At 53.8% G+C, this 15366-nt stretch overlaps 1 protein-coding gene across 1 annotated transcript; it reads right to left on the bottom strand.

Annotated features, from left to right (window-relative positions):
* Positions 1-50: 50 nt before the first annotated feature.
* Positions 51-12918, bottom strand: TBXA2R (thromboxane A2 receptor). Its single transcript, XM_047777548.1, has 3 exons — positions 12302-12918; positions 6476-7344; positions 51-801 (listed from the first exon to the last, which is right to left on the bottom strand). The coding sequence occupies exons 2-3, from the start codon at positions 7259-7261 to the stop codon at positions 556-558; spliced, it is 1032 nt and encodes a 343-aa protein (XP_047633504.1). The 5' UTR covers positions 7262-7344; positions 12302-12918; the 3' UTR covers positions 51-555.
* Between the last annotated feature and the right edge of the window lie 2448 nt (positions 12919-15366).

Raw genomic sequence — 15366 nt, 5'->3', positions numbered from 1 at the left:
ATCCTGATGCAAGAAATTCAACAATCAACAATTCCAGAGCCAAAGGAAAATAAAGCCCAGGTGGAGATTATATTTTGGCAAGAGGGAGGGTATCTTACCCATTCACATTCAATTTTTTTCTAGACAGCGTTTTTGGGTTGGGGTGTCAAGGGAAACCAACTGTACTCCAAGTAAGTAGGTCATACTCAGGAGCCAGCGACCCCCATTTCTGGAGGAGTTCTGGAAGGGGAGGCTTACAAGTCTGATTCCCCCCAGACACCCTCCCAATCACCACCCCCATCCTTCCTGGGGCTGGGAGGGGACACAGAGTGGGGAGGGGGCTGAGGGAGGGGAGAGGGAGGCCTTGGAAAGGGGGATCGGGGAGAGTCAGGGGTCCTCGGGGCTGATGGAAGACAGTGCACAATCCTGCCCCTCAAACCCTTTGCCCATCCTGCACTCCTGACTCCCGGGACCTCACAGCGACCATCAGGGAGGACCAAGGTTTAATGGGGGACACACTGGCAGGGTCACTGTCCGCTGTCCATCCAGAGCCACCACCGACGTCCAGCCCAGACTCTACTGCATCGTGGGCCTGCGGGAGAGTTGAGGTTGCAGAGAGAGCGACCTGGACCTGGTGCTGAGGCGAGGGTGGAGGCGCCGGATCACTGCCCGTCGAAACAGGATGTACACCCAGGGGTCGAGGATCTGGTTCCAGGTGGCCACGCGCAGGTAGATGAGCAGCTGTTGCTCCGTAGCTCGGGGCAGCTGCCCAGTCAGGCTCATGACAGGCGGGCTCCGCAGCACCGTCTGGGCGATGAAGACCTGCCAGGGGCCAGAGGGTCAGCCAGGGCCAGGCTGATTGTCAGCCCTGCCCTCCACCAGCCGGCCCCAAGCTCCAGTGCTGATGTGTTACCACCGCTGTGCTGTGTGACCTTGGGAGAGAGGCCTGACCTCTCTGAGCTTCAGTTGGTGTGGCCATAAGATAGCACCCTTCCCCTGCTCCTCTTCTGGGCATGATTAAATGTGGCAGACAAGAGGACTTGCAGGTGTGGACAGGTGGCATCGCTACGTCGCTACGACAACCAGCGTTATTGTTTTATGAAAGGTTTATATTTTATACAAATTTTAGAATATAATAAAATTATGGCACAAACTGTATATTAAATAATTGGATTGAATATTATATACTTTAAGTAATTTTATATTCTATTTAAATTTAGAGTTTATGACAATTTTATATGAAATCATTTTTATGTTAAATTCTTATGTTAAATCATTTAAATATATTTTAGTAAAGACTGGGTTTTAAAACATTTTTTCTTTCATTTTTTTTATTCCTTATTTTATTTTACTTATTTATTTATTTAGGCTGTACCTGTGCCATGTAGAAGTTCCCAGGCTGGGGACTGAACCTGTGCCATAGCAGTGACTACACACTGAGCCACTAGGGAACTCCAAATATTGGATTTTATATTTAATATTACACAATATATAACAAAGTATTATAGAACATAATCATATAATTAGCTACAGATAATTAATATATTGACTATAACTATAATATATAATTATAGTATGGAACAATTATATATAACTATATAATTATGTGACTGTTGTATAATGATTGATACAATTATTAAGTGTTAATTAATAATATATGGAGTTCCTGTTGTGGCGCAGCGGAGAAGAATCCAACTCGGAACCATGAGGTTGTGGGATGGATCCCTGGCCTCGCTCAGTGGGTTAAGGATCCGATGTTGCTGTGAGCTGTGGTGTAGGTCGTAGACACGGCTCAGATCTGGCGTTGCTGTGGTTCTGGTGTAGGCCGATGGCAACAGCTCCAATTTGACCTCTAGCCTGGGAACCTCCATATGCCGTGGGTGTGGCCCTAAAAAGACAAAATACAAAAAAAAATATATATATAATATATATATATAAAACTATAGTATGGCTATTTTGGGCTATGCCCAAGGTAAGCAGAAGTTCCTGGGCCAGGGATCAAACCCGTGTCATAGCAGTAACCAGAGCCACAGCAGTGAAAATGCTGGATCCTTAACCCACTGAGCCACCAGGGAACTCCTTAACTGTAGTTATATGTTACAAAATATTTAACAATTATATAATATATAGCTATATAAATATATTACATAATGATGGATATATTAATTATGATACGGTAACCATATAATAATTCATTATAATGTGGGTTGTACTTTATAATTAAAATTCATATTGATAATTATAAGTCATTATTGTTATATATATCATATTAAAATAAGTTATTATTTTACCATTGTTTCCTGACAACCTACTGTGTGCTGGGTAATACCGGGGACACTGCAGTGGCCAAGACAGACCTGGATCTCACTAGCAAGGCTCACAGTGCAGTCAGGACATGTGGCAAGGTGGCTGCAGCAGGGCAGTGGGGTGGAGGGGCAGAGCTGTGAGGGAAGCACTGTCCAGCCTGACCCGGCCTGGGTGAGGTAACTAGATGGTGAACAGCAGTTTCCTGGATCAGTCTGAAGGGAGCGTCTGTGGGCCTTTCTTGGCGACATAGGGAGCCAGGGGAGAGTTCAGAGTAGGACCTGGCCCATGAAGCAAATCTGGCCTGCCGCTTGTTTTTGTTTTTGTTGTTGTTGGCTTTACTTTTGCTGTTTTGGTTTGCTTGGTTGTTTTGCGAAGATTGTTTTTACATGTGTAAATAGTGAGGGAAAAATAGAAAGCATAGTTTTTTACATGTGACTATGACATGAAATTCAAATTTCAGAGTCCATAAATGAGGTCCTATTGGCTCACAGCTGTGCTGTTCTTTTCCGTGTAGCTTTCATGCCACAACAGCAGAAAAAAGTCATTGTGACAAGAGACTGCGTTTAAAATGTTGACTCTACCAGAGTTCCCATTGTGGTGCAGTAGAAAAGAATCCAATTAGGAACCGTGAGGTTGTGGGTTTGATCCCTGGCCTCGCTCAGTGGGTTAAGGATCTGGCATTGCCGTGAGCTGTGGTGCAGGTCACAGACACGGCTCAGATCCCGCGTTGCCGTGGCTGTGGTGGAGGCTGGTGGCTACAGCTCCGATTAGACCCCTAGCCTGGGAACCTCCATATGCCGTGGGTATGGCCCTAAAAGGAAAAAAAAAAGAATGTTGACTATGTGGCCCTTTAAGAAAAAAAACTTGTAGTTCCCACTGTGGCCCAGAGGAAGCGAATCCAACTGGTATCTATGAGGATGCAGGTTGGATCCCTGGCCTCACTCAGTGCGTCAGGGATCCGGCATTGCCATGAGCTGTGGTGTAAGCCGACAGCTGTAGCTCTAATTCGACCCCTAGCCTGGGAACTTCCATATGTTTTGGGTGGGACCAAAAAAAAAAAAAAAAAAAAGAAGAAAGAAAGAAAAAAGAAAAAAAATTGCCACCAAAGAGGACTCAGGAATCATTTCATGATTCAATGATTCTTCCTGGGATGACTTTCTGGTTTTGATCTGGCAGTTGAACTCCTATTCATACTTCAAAGCCTCAGTTGCAATGTTTCAGAGCAGGGCGCATTCTGGTATTCCAAGAGAGTAGAGGCTGGAGGGCAAGGAGGAAGAGGCTGGGCATCATGTACATGGTGTGGACCTGCCTGAGTCTGGCAAGTCAGGGTCCTTGCAAGGTGCCAGACTTGTGCACCCAACTGGGGAAGGAAGCAGGAAGTCGGCAAGAAACTGGTACCTGGGGTGAGTCCCAGCTGCAGGCACTGAGGGGTAGCAGGGAGTGACGTTACAGGATTTCCCAGCTCTGCCTGTGAAATGTGCTTCTGTTCTGTCCCTGGGGTGTCCCTCTCCAGCCTGGTCTCATAGAGCTAAGGCCATTTTTGCACTTGCTTAAAATTCTTGTCCTTATTATTTATTGGGAGGCATCTAGAGGATGCCCATGAACACCTGAGTCAGGTTCTCCTCTGTTCACAGCCCTCCAGGGCTCCTGCCTCCCTCTTGGTAAAAGTCTTCCCTGCCACCCACAAGGCCTGCACAATCTGCCCTGTCCCCTCCCTGCACCCCCATCACTTCCTCTCTCCCTCTCACTCACTCTCCTCCAGCCACACCAGCCTCTTCGCTGTTCCTCCAACACTCGGGGTATAGTCCTGTCCCAGGACCTTTGCACTGGCCGTGCCCTCTGCCTGGAATGTTCCCTCTACCCCAGATCTCCTCATGGTTCATTCCCTCACCTCCTCCATGTCTTTTCTCAAACGTCGCCTTCATCAAGAGGTCCCTAAAAAGGATCTGCCTCAGCCTCCTTCTCCTCCCTGCCTTCCAGCTTCTACTCTCTTGGAACACCCAGGATGGGCCCTGCCCTGCACTAAAACCACTGGAGCTAGGGTTTTGAAGGATGAATAGGAGTTTAACTGCTAGCCAAAAAAAAAAAAAATGGAGAAGATATGCTAGGTAGAATCACTGAATCATGAAATGTTTCTTGGGCCCCCTTTGGTGGCAAACTTTTCCCTAAAGGGCCAAATAGTAAACGTTTTAAACATGGTCTCTGTCAAAACAACTTTTGTCTCTGCCGTTGTAGCAAGAAAGTTACCACGAAACAAATAGGTGTGACTGTGTACTAATGCTCTGTTTTTGGATGCAGAAATTTGAGTTTCATGTTATTTTCACATATCACAGAAACTTATGCTCCTTTCTATTTTTTCTCTCACCATTCACACGTGTAAAAGCATTCTCAGCAAAACAAAGCAAAATCAAATTTGTAATTCTCCTATCCCACAGGTTTTAGTTTTGGTTTACCCCTTATCACTTCCTAATATCTACCACTTCACTTATTTATATACTATGTTTCTTTCTTTCTTTTTTTTTTTTTGCTTTTTAGACCCGCACCTGTGGCGTATGGAAGTTCCCAGGATAGGGGTCGAATCGGAGCTGCAGCTGCTGGCCTATGTCACAGCCACAGCAACACAGGATCCAAGCAGAGTCTGCTATGTACACCACAGCTCCAGGGAATGCCAGATCTTTAACCCACTGAGCATGGCAAGGGACCAAACCCACATCCTCATGGATCCTAGCTGGGTTCATTAACCACTGAGCCACAAAGGAAACTCCTACTATGTTTATTTTCTGTTTTCCCCACTGCCTAAGAGCTCCAGGAAGTCAAGTATTTTTGTAAAAAAAAAAAAAAAAAAAAAAGGAGTTCCCGTCGTGGCGCAGTGGTTAACGAATCTGACTAGGAACCATGAGGTTGCGGGTTCGGTCCCTGCCCTTGCTCAGTGGGTTAACGATCCGGCATTGCCGTGAGCTGTGGTGTAGGTTGCAGACACGGCTCGGATCCTGCGTTGCTGTGGCTCTGGCGTAGGCTGGCGGCCACAGCTCCGATTAGACCCCTAGCCTGGGAACCTCCATATGCCACAGGAGCGGCCCAAGAAATAGCAAAAAGACAAAAAAAAAAAAAGTATTTTTGTCAGTTTTTTTCCCCTGGAAAAAACTTTTTGTGTCCTCGGTGCCTAGACCAGAGCCAGCAACATAATAGTCACTCCACAAATGTTTGTTGGAGGAACAAATGAATAAATGAGCTGATTTCATCCTCACTGTCACTGAGAGACGTATATCTTTTTATTTATTTTTATTTTTTGCTTTTTTAGGGCCGTGACCTATGGAAGTTCCCAGGCTAGGGGTCAAATTGGAGCTACGGCTGCTGGCCAGAGCCACAGCAACGCAGGATCTGAGCCGCATCTGCAACCTACACCACGGCTCATGGCAATGCTGGATCCTTTAATCCACTGAGCGAGGCCAGGGATTGAATCTACATCCTCATGGATACTAGTTGGATTCGTTTCTGCTGTGCCAAAACAGGATCTTCTGAGGCAGACACCTTTTTAATAATCCCCATGATGAGAGGAATTTGAGGCTGGAGGAGGGAAGCCCATAGCTAGCGTCACAAGGTAAGTCCTTGCTGCACAGGAGTGGGAAGCCAAGTATATGATTCCAGATTCCAGGCTTGTCCTGATCTAATCAGAGATGGAAAAATAACCACTCCAAGTGGCCAGTTACATCAATCCGTGGAAGGACTTCGACAAGCTCCCTTGACTCAGGGAAAATTCTGTACAGGGCTGGGGTCCAGCTCAGCACTAGGCACAAAATAGACTTAGTATGTGTTTGATGATTTGGTAATTCTACCTAGAATGCCTTCCCTGTTTTAGTCTAGCAGGCAAACTCCTCTTCATCCTTCAAAACCCCAGCTCCGATGCCCCTCTTCTGAAAAGCCTTCCTTGATACCCCAGAGGGAGCCCTAGAGCCCCTCCCTGGGCATCCCAGGCCCAGGACACTGCCTCCGCCCCAGTCCTGGTTGGGGTTCTCTGTGTCTTGTTCATGAGCTCCTCAAGGAAGGACCCTGAACATTGGTGGCATTGCCCACATTTTCTCAGGCAGATGAGAACCTGAGGGCTAGGAATTCATTTGGGATGAACCAAGGCCTAGTCCCCAAGGGTGGTGGGAGCCCCCTGGCAGGAACCCCCATACCCGCCACTCACCAGCAGTGGCATCCAGCAGATACTGGCCACCACCATGATGCCCATGAGCTGAGCCATCATCTCGACCTCGCAGTCCCGCGGGCGCTGCTGGGCGGTCTCCTGCCCGTGGTAGACAAAGCACAGGGTGGCGACGCTGATTGTGTTGAGCAGGAAGGATAGCCCCACAGAGAGGCTGCCGAAACAGGCAAAGAGGAGGCCAAAAGCCACATCTCCTGGCTCGCTGCCGAGCGTGAGGAAGCACCAGGAGCCCGGGTACTGCACGGTGTAGCGGCCCACTCCCAGCAGGGGCAGCAGGCCCAGCACCAGCGCGGTGGCCCACACCAGTCCCACCATGGCCCAGGCCCGGCGATGTGAAGTGGCCGTAGGGCGCGAGAAGGGCCGGGTGATGCCCAGGAAGCGCTCTGAGGCCATAGCAGCTCCCAGCAGCAGCGGACACAGGCCAAAAAAGACCATGATGACACCCATGAAGTGGCAGAGGCGGCAGCTAGGGTCCACGGCCTGCCAGTCGAAGAGGGCAGCATGCTGGGACACCACGATGGCACCGGTGGACAACAGTCCCATGAAGTCAGTGAGGACCAGGCCGCAGAGGAAGGTCAGGAAGGAGGAGCGCCCATAAGAGCTGCCCTGCCTCGCACCCGCCAGCACGCCTAGTGCCAGCAGGTTGGAGGCCAGGCCCACCAGGCAGAAGGAGGCCGCGAACCAGGGGGAGGCAATCAGGCGCCGCTCCTCCAGTGTGATGTTTGTTGGCCGGAAACAGGGCCCCAGAGAACTGCCATTGAGCCACATGGTGCCAGAGCAGAGCAGGGAGGGTCACCACCGCATCAGGCCAAGGCTGCAGGTGGGGCGGGCTGGCACTGGCTCAGGCACACCTGGTGGGGAGGTGGGCAGAGAAGATTTGCTGGTGATTCATCCTGCAGTTTAGTCTGAACAGCCCTGGTGGACTCCTATACAACCTTCAATACCCCAGCTCAAATATCCCCTTCTTGAGGAAGCCTTTCCTGACCTCACACCCCAACTCAGTATTACTTTTACTACTACCACTAGCTCCACCTCTGTCCTGACCCTGGCTCAGTGACCCTCAAGGGTGACGATGAGTTCTGTCTCCTCTGGAACTCCTGGAGGATATCAGTTAGTATTTGCAAAGTTGCAGAGAGGGGCTGAGAAACTCTGGGTTTGAACTCCAGCCCGGGTATGCACCATGTGGCCCCAGGCAAATGATTTCTTCTCTCTAAACTTCCATTTCCCTGTTGGTCATCTATCTGACCCCTTGTCAGGCTGCATCATCCACGATAGATTTCACATGTCCAGTGTGGGAAGAACAAATGGCCAGAGGTCGCTGGCTCTTGTGCCAGCTCTGAGGTCAGTCTTGAGGGTCACAATTTCCTGTGAAGGCCTGTGGGGGAGACCCACCCCCACCTGTGTTTTAGGGAGACCCTTCTTCATGTACTGGCTTCATGAATATTCTCCCCCTCCCCAATTTTTACTTAATAAGAAAGAAACCCAGAAATCCAGTTCCATTCTGGGAACAAAAAACAGCTGGTTTGGAGCGACAGGGTCCCCAGGGATGGGCTATAAACAGCAGCAGGAAGCACCCATTACCCGGTGTGGGGTCAGGGGAGAAGTCTGGAGAGACGTGTGGACCAGCTGGCCAGATGTGGGGATTTTGAGTAGAAATATAACGAGACCATTCAAAAACCAGCTCCCAATTCTCCCAAAGGACACGACAAGGAGGGCATACGGTCACCACGAGCCCAGGGCTAGCATTCAGGTCCCCAGCCTCCTGCCCCAGGCACATATCACGAGCCATCCTTGTGTTGGCACTGAGGGGGCACCGGGGGGCAGGATCAGAGTGGGCAAACGTGGGGGGAGGCAGGACCGTGGGAGGTAAGGAGTTTCCAGGTGGTTAAAGTTCATAAAGGTCCTATTTTTTTGTTTTGCTTTTCAGGGCCGCACCTACAGCATATGGAAGTTCCCAGGCTAGGGGTGCAATTTGAGCTGCAGCTGATGGCCTACACCACAGCCACAGCAACGTGGGATTCAAGCCATGTCTGCAACCTCAGCTCCAGGCAACGCCAGATCCCCAACCCACTGAGGGAGGCCAGGGATCGAACTTGAATCCTCATGGATTTTAGTCGGATTTGTTTCCGCTGTGCCATGAGAGAAACTCCTATAAAGGTCCTATTATGAACCCCATTTTGCAGAAGCAGGGAACCTGAGGCGCACCGAGAGGTTAAATAACTAGTCCAAGGTCCCACAGCCCAGCCTGAGTTGATCAGAGATTTAAACTCAGGCCTTGTTATATGCAAACGTAAGTGAGTCAAAACCACGCCAGTTAGGTGGAGGCTGGTAGGAGCTGGGCCTGGAGCATCGTATCATTGGACTTTTCCTGAAGAAGGGCTAGAATTTTCTAAAAAGTTAGACTGGATTTGAATTCTGACTTTGCCAGGAACCCTCTCACTGACCTTAGGGGAGTCAGACCTTTTTTTTTTTTAAATCTTTTTGCCATTTCTAGGGCCGCTTCCGTGGCATATGGAGGTTCCCAGGCTAGGGGTCTAATCGGAGCTGTAGCTGTCAGCCTATGCCAGAGCCACAGTAACGCGGGATCCGAGTGGGCACACCACAGCTCACGGCAATGCTGGATCCTTAACCCAGAGCAAGGCCAGGGATCGAACCCACAACCTCATGATTCCTAGTCGGATTCATTAACCACTGAGCCACGACGGGAACGCCTCAGCCCATGTCGATGCTGAGTTCGTGCTGGTCCCCACAGCAGTGCCTGGGGTCGGGGCCTCTGCAGTGAATGTCCCAAGCCGCCCCTCACACTCCATCTTGTTGATTCAGCTCAGCAACTCCTTATCTAGCCTCATAAATTATCCAGCTCCTGACAGCCAGTTGCACTGAGGTCCCTCCCACGCAGAGAGCCAAGGCCACTGCCACTTTGTTGGGGGTGTGGCCTCGAGTGGGGAAACTGAGGCCCAGAGAGGGTGGGGTGGGGGTTTTCCATGCGCCTGGACATCTGAGCCCTTTGCTCCGGGCAAGGGCGTGCTCTTTGCCTTCTCACATTTGGCCTGCCCTTGGATTCCTCCTGGAACAGGGCTCTCACTTCCTCCCTCCCTCCTTCTCCCTCCAGAGGCTTCCTCCCTCCCTCTCTCTCCCGCCAGAGCTGGTATGCAGCTGTTTCTAAACATTCCTGGGGACTCAGGCCGCCCCTGCGGTCATCGTCCCAGCCTCAGCCAGAAGGGACTGCCAGCTCCTGAGTCTCATGGTTCCCTGGTCCCCTACCCTCATGCAGAAGGTTACGCACGCAGGGTCACACACCCTGCCTCACACCTCCCAGGCCTGGGAACAAACCAGTGACCCAGGGCCCTTGGCCTGGGGGAGGCTGGAAACTGGTACTACTCCCTCTGGCCCCAGCCTGCAGTTTCCAGTCTCCCCCACGGGTTCAGGTGATAGTGGCCAGCTCAAGTTCCCCAGGCAAGCAGGCCAGGAGGGGCACCTGGTAAGGTCTCCCTTCCCCTCCCACACTGGCCAGGAGAGATGGCAGGGCCTCCACCCTGCAGGGGACTGTCTTTATCCCAGCCCAAGGTTCAGAAGCACCGCTGTGTGGCCTTTGGGGGAATCGATCTCATTCTGTGCCTTGTGGGACGCATGGACCCAGATTAGATGGACAAACCCAGGATTCTCTGGTCATAAAGTGGGGAGGTTTGGACTTTCTTTTTTGTTTTTTTAGGGCCGCACCCTCAGCATGTGAAGGTTCCCAGGCTAAGGGTCGAATCAGAGCTGCAGCCGCCGGCCTACACCACCACCACAACAGCGCAGGATCTGAGCTGCATCTGCGACCTACACCACAGCTCACAGCAACTCCGGATTCTTAACCCACTGAGTGAGGCCAGGGATCGAACCTGCCTCCTCATGGATGCTAATCAGATTCGTTTCTGCTGTGCCACAATGGGAACTCTGACTTTTTTTTTTAATGCCTGCACCCATGGCACATGGAAGTTCCTGGGCCAGGGTCTGAATTCCAGCCGCGGCTGCAAGACCTGAGCGGCAGCTGTGGCAATTCCTGATCCTTGGCACACTATGCCACCAGGCCGGGGATCAAACCTGAACCTCTGTAGTGACCCGAACTGCTGCCATCAGATTCTTAACCCACTGCACCACAAAAAAGAACTCCCAAGGTTTGGACTTTGAAGGTCTAGGGTTCTGGATCTTGAGTGAGCTCCCAGTTCTGGAACCCGAAAGCCTCCAAGAGTCTAGAATTTCAGGGGGCTGCAGTTCTAGAACTTTGATAGGAATGTGGCTGGGTCCTGGATTCCAGATAGTTCTGTCTCGGGTTCTGGCTCCTCTCTGAGGACGGACATTCCGTGCTCCCACAGCCCACCTGGAAGAGGCTGGCAGGGGGGTGGGCTCCATCCACTGTTGTCCCAGAGGCCTGGGCGCTGGGCTGGGCTCCCCCCACTGTGGCCCTGATGGAATGTGGCCTTCAGTTCCCAGGAACCAGGCCCCTCCTCTGCCTGTCATCGCCTGCTCCATTCCTCCTCTCCTTCCAGAAAGCCTTCTATCTCTCCACAAGTCCCTTTCTCTCTTGTCACCCCACCCCCTCGCCTGCCTGGGCTTCCTGTCCCCGTGGCCCACCCAGCATCCCCCAGGGGTGACAGTGACCTCAGACAAGCTCAGACTAATGTCCGAGATCTACCCCTGCCAAGCTGGGGGCTCAAACTTGCTGAGACTCAGTTTCCCCTTCTGTGAAATGGGGATGACAAGGACACCAGGTCCCTGCGGGGCTTCTGGCTGGTCTTCCCAGGCCTGACCTGCTCCTGCTGCCCCAGCCTCTGCCTCAGCTGTGCGGTGCACCCTTCCTGCCCCTGGCCGTGCTCACCGCTTATCTCCTGGCTGGGTGCGTGGGGCAACCAGGTGGCAGCTCTCGGTGTGACCTCTGATCTCAGCCTAGCTCCCCGTTTCCTAAGTCCTCTTGATGCTGCCCTGGTGGCGAATGGCAATGTGCTCTCGCCAGAAACTGCCGGGTCTGGGCCAGTCTCTGATCAGTCCCTGTGACTGATGCAGACCCGCCCGCCTGTGGGTGTGGGCCCCCTCCACGCCCTTGTACAGCCACAGATGCTCACATAGCCACACTCATACACACAGGGACATTGTCAGCCCCCAGCACCCCCCTCCCCGCCCCCACCCCCACTTCCCCTCACCACAGGCTCAATTTCCGGGAACTTTTCCTGTTTGTGACACCAACCAGGCCCCCAACACAGAAGATGCAGAGCAGGGGCTCCACATTCAGACTGACAGGGTTAAAGCTGAGCTTTGGCCCTAACTCACACGTTCCCTTGGAGCCTCAGTTTCGTTATCTGCCCAGTGGGCATCCTCCCAGTGCTCACCACTCAGGGTTGTCCAGTGGGCACACAAAGGGACAGGTTTGAGACAAAGGGACAGGACCCAGGCCAGATAGCCAGTGGTTTATCATGACACGGTTACAGTGGTCGCAGACACAACCAACCAGAAGTGTGCTAACAGCTCCACCAGCGCCCTGGCACCCTCGCGGGCTGGGGCACCACAGGACCCAGAGTGGTCAGGCATGGACCAAGAAACCCACACACAGGCACATCCTCTGCCATACTCGCTAGAGAGACACACACAGGTGCCCGGGACAGGTAGCACTCCAGGCCGGGACCCAGGCTCACCTAAGCCCCAGGACACCCAGCACCTGTCACTGCCCATGGTGACACACGCGCAGCAGAGCGGATCACTACAGGATACACCCGAGCCACACCTGCCCACTCTTATGCCTGCCCCTAACCTAATGCGGATTGTCCTCACCTGGTGTTGGTGGTTGATGGGGCGAGCAAGGGTAACCTTGCAGCGTCGCTGGTGGACGTGAGGGTGCCGGGCAGGAAGGTGGACGTGTGGAGGCGGAAGCAGGGCAGCCGGGCCTTCGGGTCCCCAGGAGAAACTGAGTCACGGAGGGCGGGCTGCAGCAAGGACGCCGGCGCTGCCACGTCGCGGCAGGGCACAGATGGAGGGCACGGCGGAACGGGACGCCAAGGATGCTTGGGGTCCCCGGGCCAAAGGAGGGCGAGGTCCCCTCCCAGCTTGGAGGGGGTTCCGCGGGGACAAATATAGCCTGGGCGGTGGCGGTGCTCTGCTCTGCAGCTCGCGCTGGGCTCTGCCCTAGCCTATGTCTCTCTGTCCTTCCGTCGGTCTCTCATCAGCCCCTCCCCCCCTGCGCTGGCCACGCCCCTCACTCCCAGGCCTGGCTGATGTGGGTCAGTGGGCGCCCCCCTGAGCCCCGCAGGGAGACTGCGCAGCTTCCTGGGGAAGGGGCGCCCGTGCGTCTCCGGGGCCCCAGGGATAGGGGCGCGGTGGCTGGGGTGGCCTGCGCCCTCTCAGGAGCCTCCACCCGCCGCCATCAGCCTCCACCCCTGCCCGGCCCCCTCCCAGCACTCCAGCCACCAGGCCCCGCATTATTCACCGTCTGGGCAGCACCCAAAGCCGGGAGGGGGCGGGGCGGGGGCGGGCCGAAAGGGTCAGCTCCCCAGGAGGCCCAGACCCTGGCCCAGTGGCCCAGGGCTCAGAGCTGGTGAACCCGGTGGGGTGGGGCCTGGCACACAGTAGGTGCCTAATTAATGTAGGGTCTGTTTGCGGGACCCTGCCAGGGCTGGCGATAGCGGGGGTAGGGATGGTTAGAGAGGAGTAGGGACCAGACTCGCCAGCCAGAAGTTTCATGGCTTTCCTGGAGCAGGTGAGCTGGGAGCGCTGTGTGTGGCAGCTTCGAGGCAGAGGGGGTTGCTGTGAGTTCAAAGGCTGGTATCGGAGTCAGAGGAGGCCAAGCCTGAAGCAGAGGGCCTGGTAAGGAAGGATGCCCCGGGGCCACTGCAGGAATGACTGAGGAGGAGGCAGGGAGCTGGAAGCAGGGCTGAGGAATGACACCCTAGGCAGGATGGGCTTCCTTGAAAGACGCCCCCCGCCCCCCACCACGGGCTTCCGCCAGACTCACTCAGGGCTTCAGGCCAGGGTCTCATCAGCTGAAAGCCATGAAAGCATAGGGTGACCAGATGGGCAGGGCTAGAGCAAAGGAGTGGATGCTGGGCCGTGATGCAGGAAAGTAAGATGCTTCTTAAAGTTCCTTCCTGCCCACAGTCCTTGGGCCTCAGGTGGGTGAAGTGGGGGTCCATGGGGCTGGGGCTGGCCTTGGAGGATGCATGGAGGGCAGGGCTTGGGCATGGAGCGTGGCCTTGGGCCTCCTTGGCCCTGAGTTAGGGCCAGGAGTGGGCAGGAACTAATGGGCTTGACCTTAACCTCTTCCCACCCAGGCCTTGAGGCCTGGGAGGGGCGTACAAGTACAGGGCAGTTGGATGAGTAGGACAGGCTGCTGCCCTGACCCTGCTTTCCTCTCTCCTCGGTCAGCCCATTATCCTTCCACTTCTGCATCCCTCCAAATGGCCCCTCCTCTGTTCCATCCTGTTGTCTGAATCCCCGAGCCATTTAACCCTAATTCCTGTTCCTTGACAAAGCAGTCTTCCCAACTCCTATGTGTCTGGCAGAGTCCTGGCTGAGAGGCCCCCTCCTCTGTAAAGTCTTGATGCCTCAGGCAGTCTTATTCCCCCACCCCTTGCTTAAGAGCAACTCTGTGTCCCCAGCCCATGTGGTAGGACAATTTTGAGCCCCAGTTAGATTGTAAACCAGACCTACCCTCAAAAATCCCCCAAGCTGGAGAAAGATAGAGCTGGATACAGATAGTCCCAGCCTCCTGCAATAGGGGTGGGCCAAAGGAAGTGACAGGGCTTAGGAGAGCCCAAAAGGTGTGAGACCTGGGGCTTTGTGGGATGTATAGAAGTTTCACAGGCCCAAGAGACATGGCAGAAATTACACATGCAGAACTTTGAAGGCCAGAGACAGCATGAGGCTTTGGAGAACTGTAATGAGGACAGATGTGGTGGAAAGAGGATGTGGGGCTGGGGTTCTAGATGTGGGGGGGGGGGAGCGAGAGATGGAGGGAGGCTGTTCCGTTCCTTCTTCCTCTGCCCTAAGATAAGAAGGACAGTGTTCCTTCTGGGAAACAGCCAGGGCAGGGGTTAGAGGAGCACACTTGACTTGCAGTTAGTCTGGGTCTCACCACAACTCTGCAAGGCAGGAGGTTAAGATGCTCATTTTAGTTGGGGAAACCGACACCTGGAGCGCAGAAATGACGTACCCAAGGCCACTTGTGGGCAGGAGCTGACTGTGGGCGCTGGGCTTCCACCATTTCCTGGGCTAGTGGCTGGAGGTCTCCAGGCCTCTACTTCCCCCTGTCCTGCTCAAAGGGCACATGGGAGGTGTGGGAGGGGTTGAGATGGCCTAGGGGGCCAGATGGTGGGAATGGAGGCCAGGCTCAGGATATGACCCCCATGGCTGTGGTTTCCCATGGGAGCCAGGCAGGGAGGGTCTATTCTTAGCCTCAGGCACAGTCAAGGGCAGGAAAAGGCTGAGGTAGGGGGGGTTAGGAGGCAGCTTGAGGTACAGACGCTGGGCGGACATTGAGCCTGTCGGGGGGGGGGGGGCGTCGTGGGGCAGCTGAGTAGGTGTGGTGCCTCTAGTTTGCCTCCAGAGGGGTCTGACACCCAGTTTGTGGCCCTGCCCAGCTCTCTCACCTTCTATGGCTCCCCAGTGCCCCAGTGTAAGCCCAGCTGCTGGGCCTGTTGCCCTGCCCTGGACACACCTGCTGCCTTTTTCTCTGTAAGGCAGGCCTCACTCTCCTTCTCTGCTGCGCCATCCTTCCAGGCCCTGCATTTCCTTCAGGGAGCCATTAGTGTCTCTTCTGGGGTCCCCCAGACCCAATGCCTCCCCAGCCCCAGCCTGACTTCTTGCCTGGAGGACATCTGAGGCCGGCTCTCCTCCCTCTGGAC

This window comes from Phacochoerus africanus, chromosome 4, assembly GCF_016906955.1.
Source record: "Phacochoerus africanus isolate WHEZ1 chromosome 4, ROS_Pafr_v1, whole genome shotgun sequence".
NCBI lineage: Eukaryota > Metazoa > Chordata > Mammalia > Artiodactyla > Suidae > Phacochoerus > Phacochoerus africanus.
Note: the sequence above shows the minus strand (reverse complement) of the source record. Positions and strands in the feature narration are given on the sequence as shown.

What these genes read in the sequence shown, in the direction of transcription:
- TBXA2R (XM_047777548.1), bottom strand. Translation starts at nt 7,261, where the DNA reads ATGTGGCTCAATGGCAGTTCTCTGGGGCCCTGTTTCCGGCCAACAAAC. An exon ending in TCTGCTGGATGCCACTGCTG is followed by an intron (nt 802 to 6,475) that starts GTGAGTGGCGGG and finishes GGCCCCTGGCAG; the next exon opens with GTCTTCATCGCCCAGACGGT.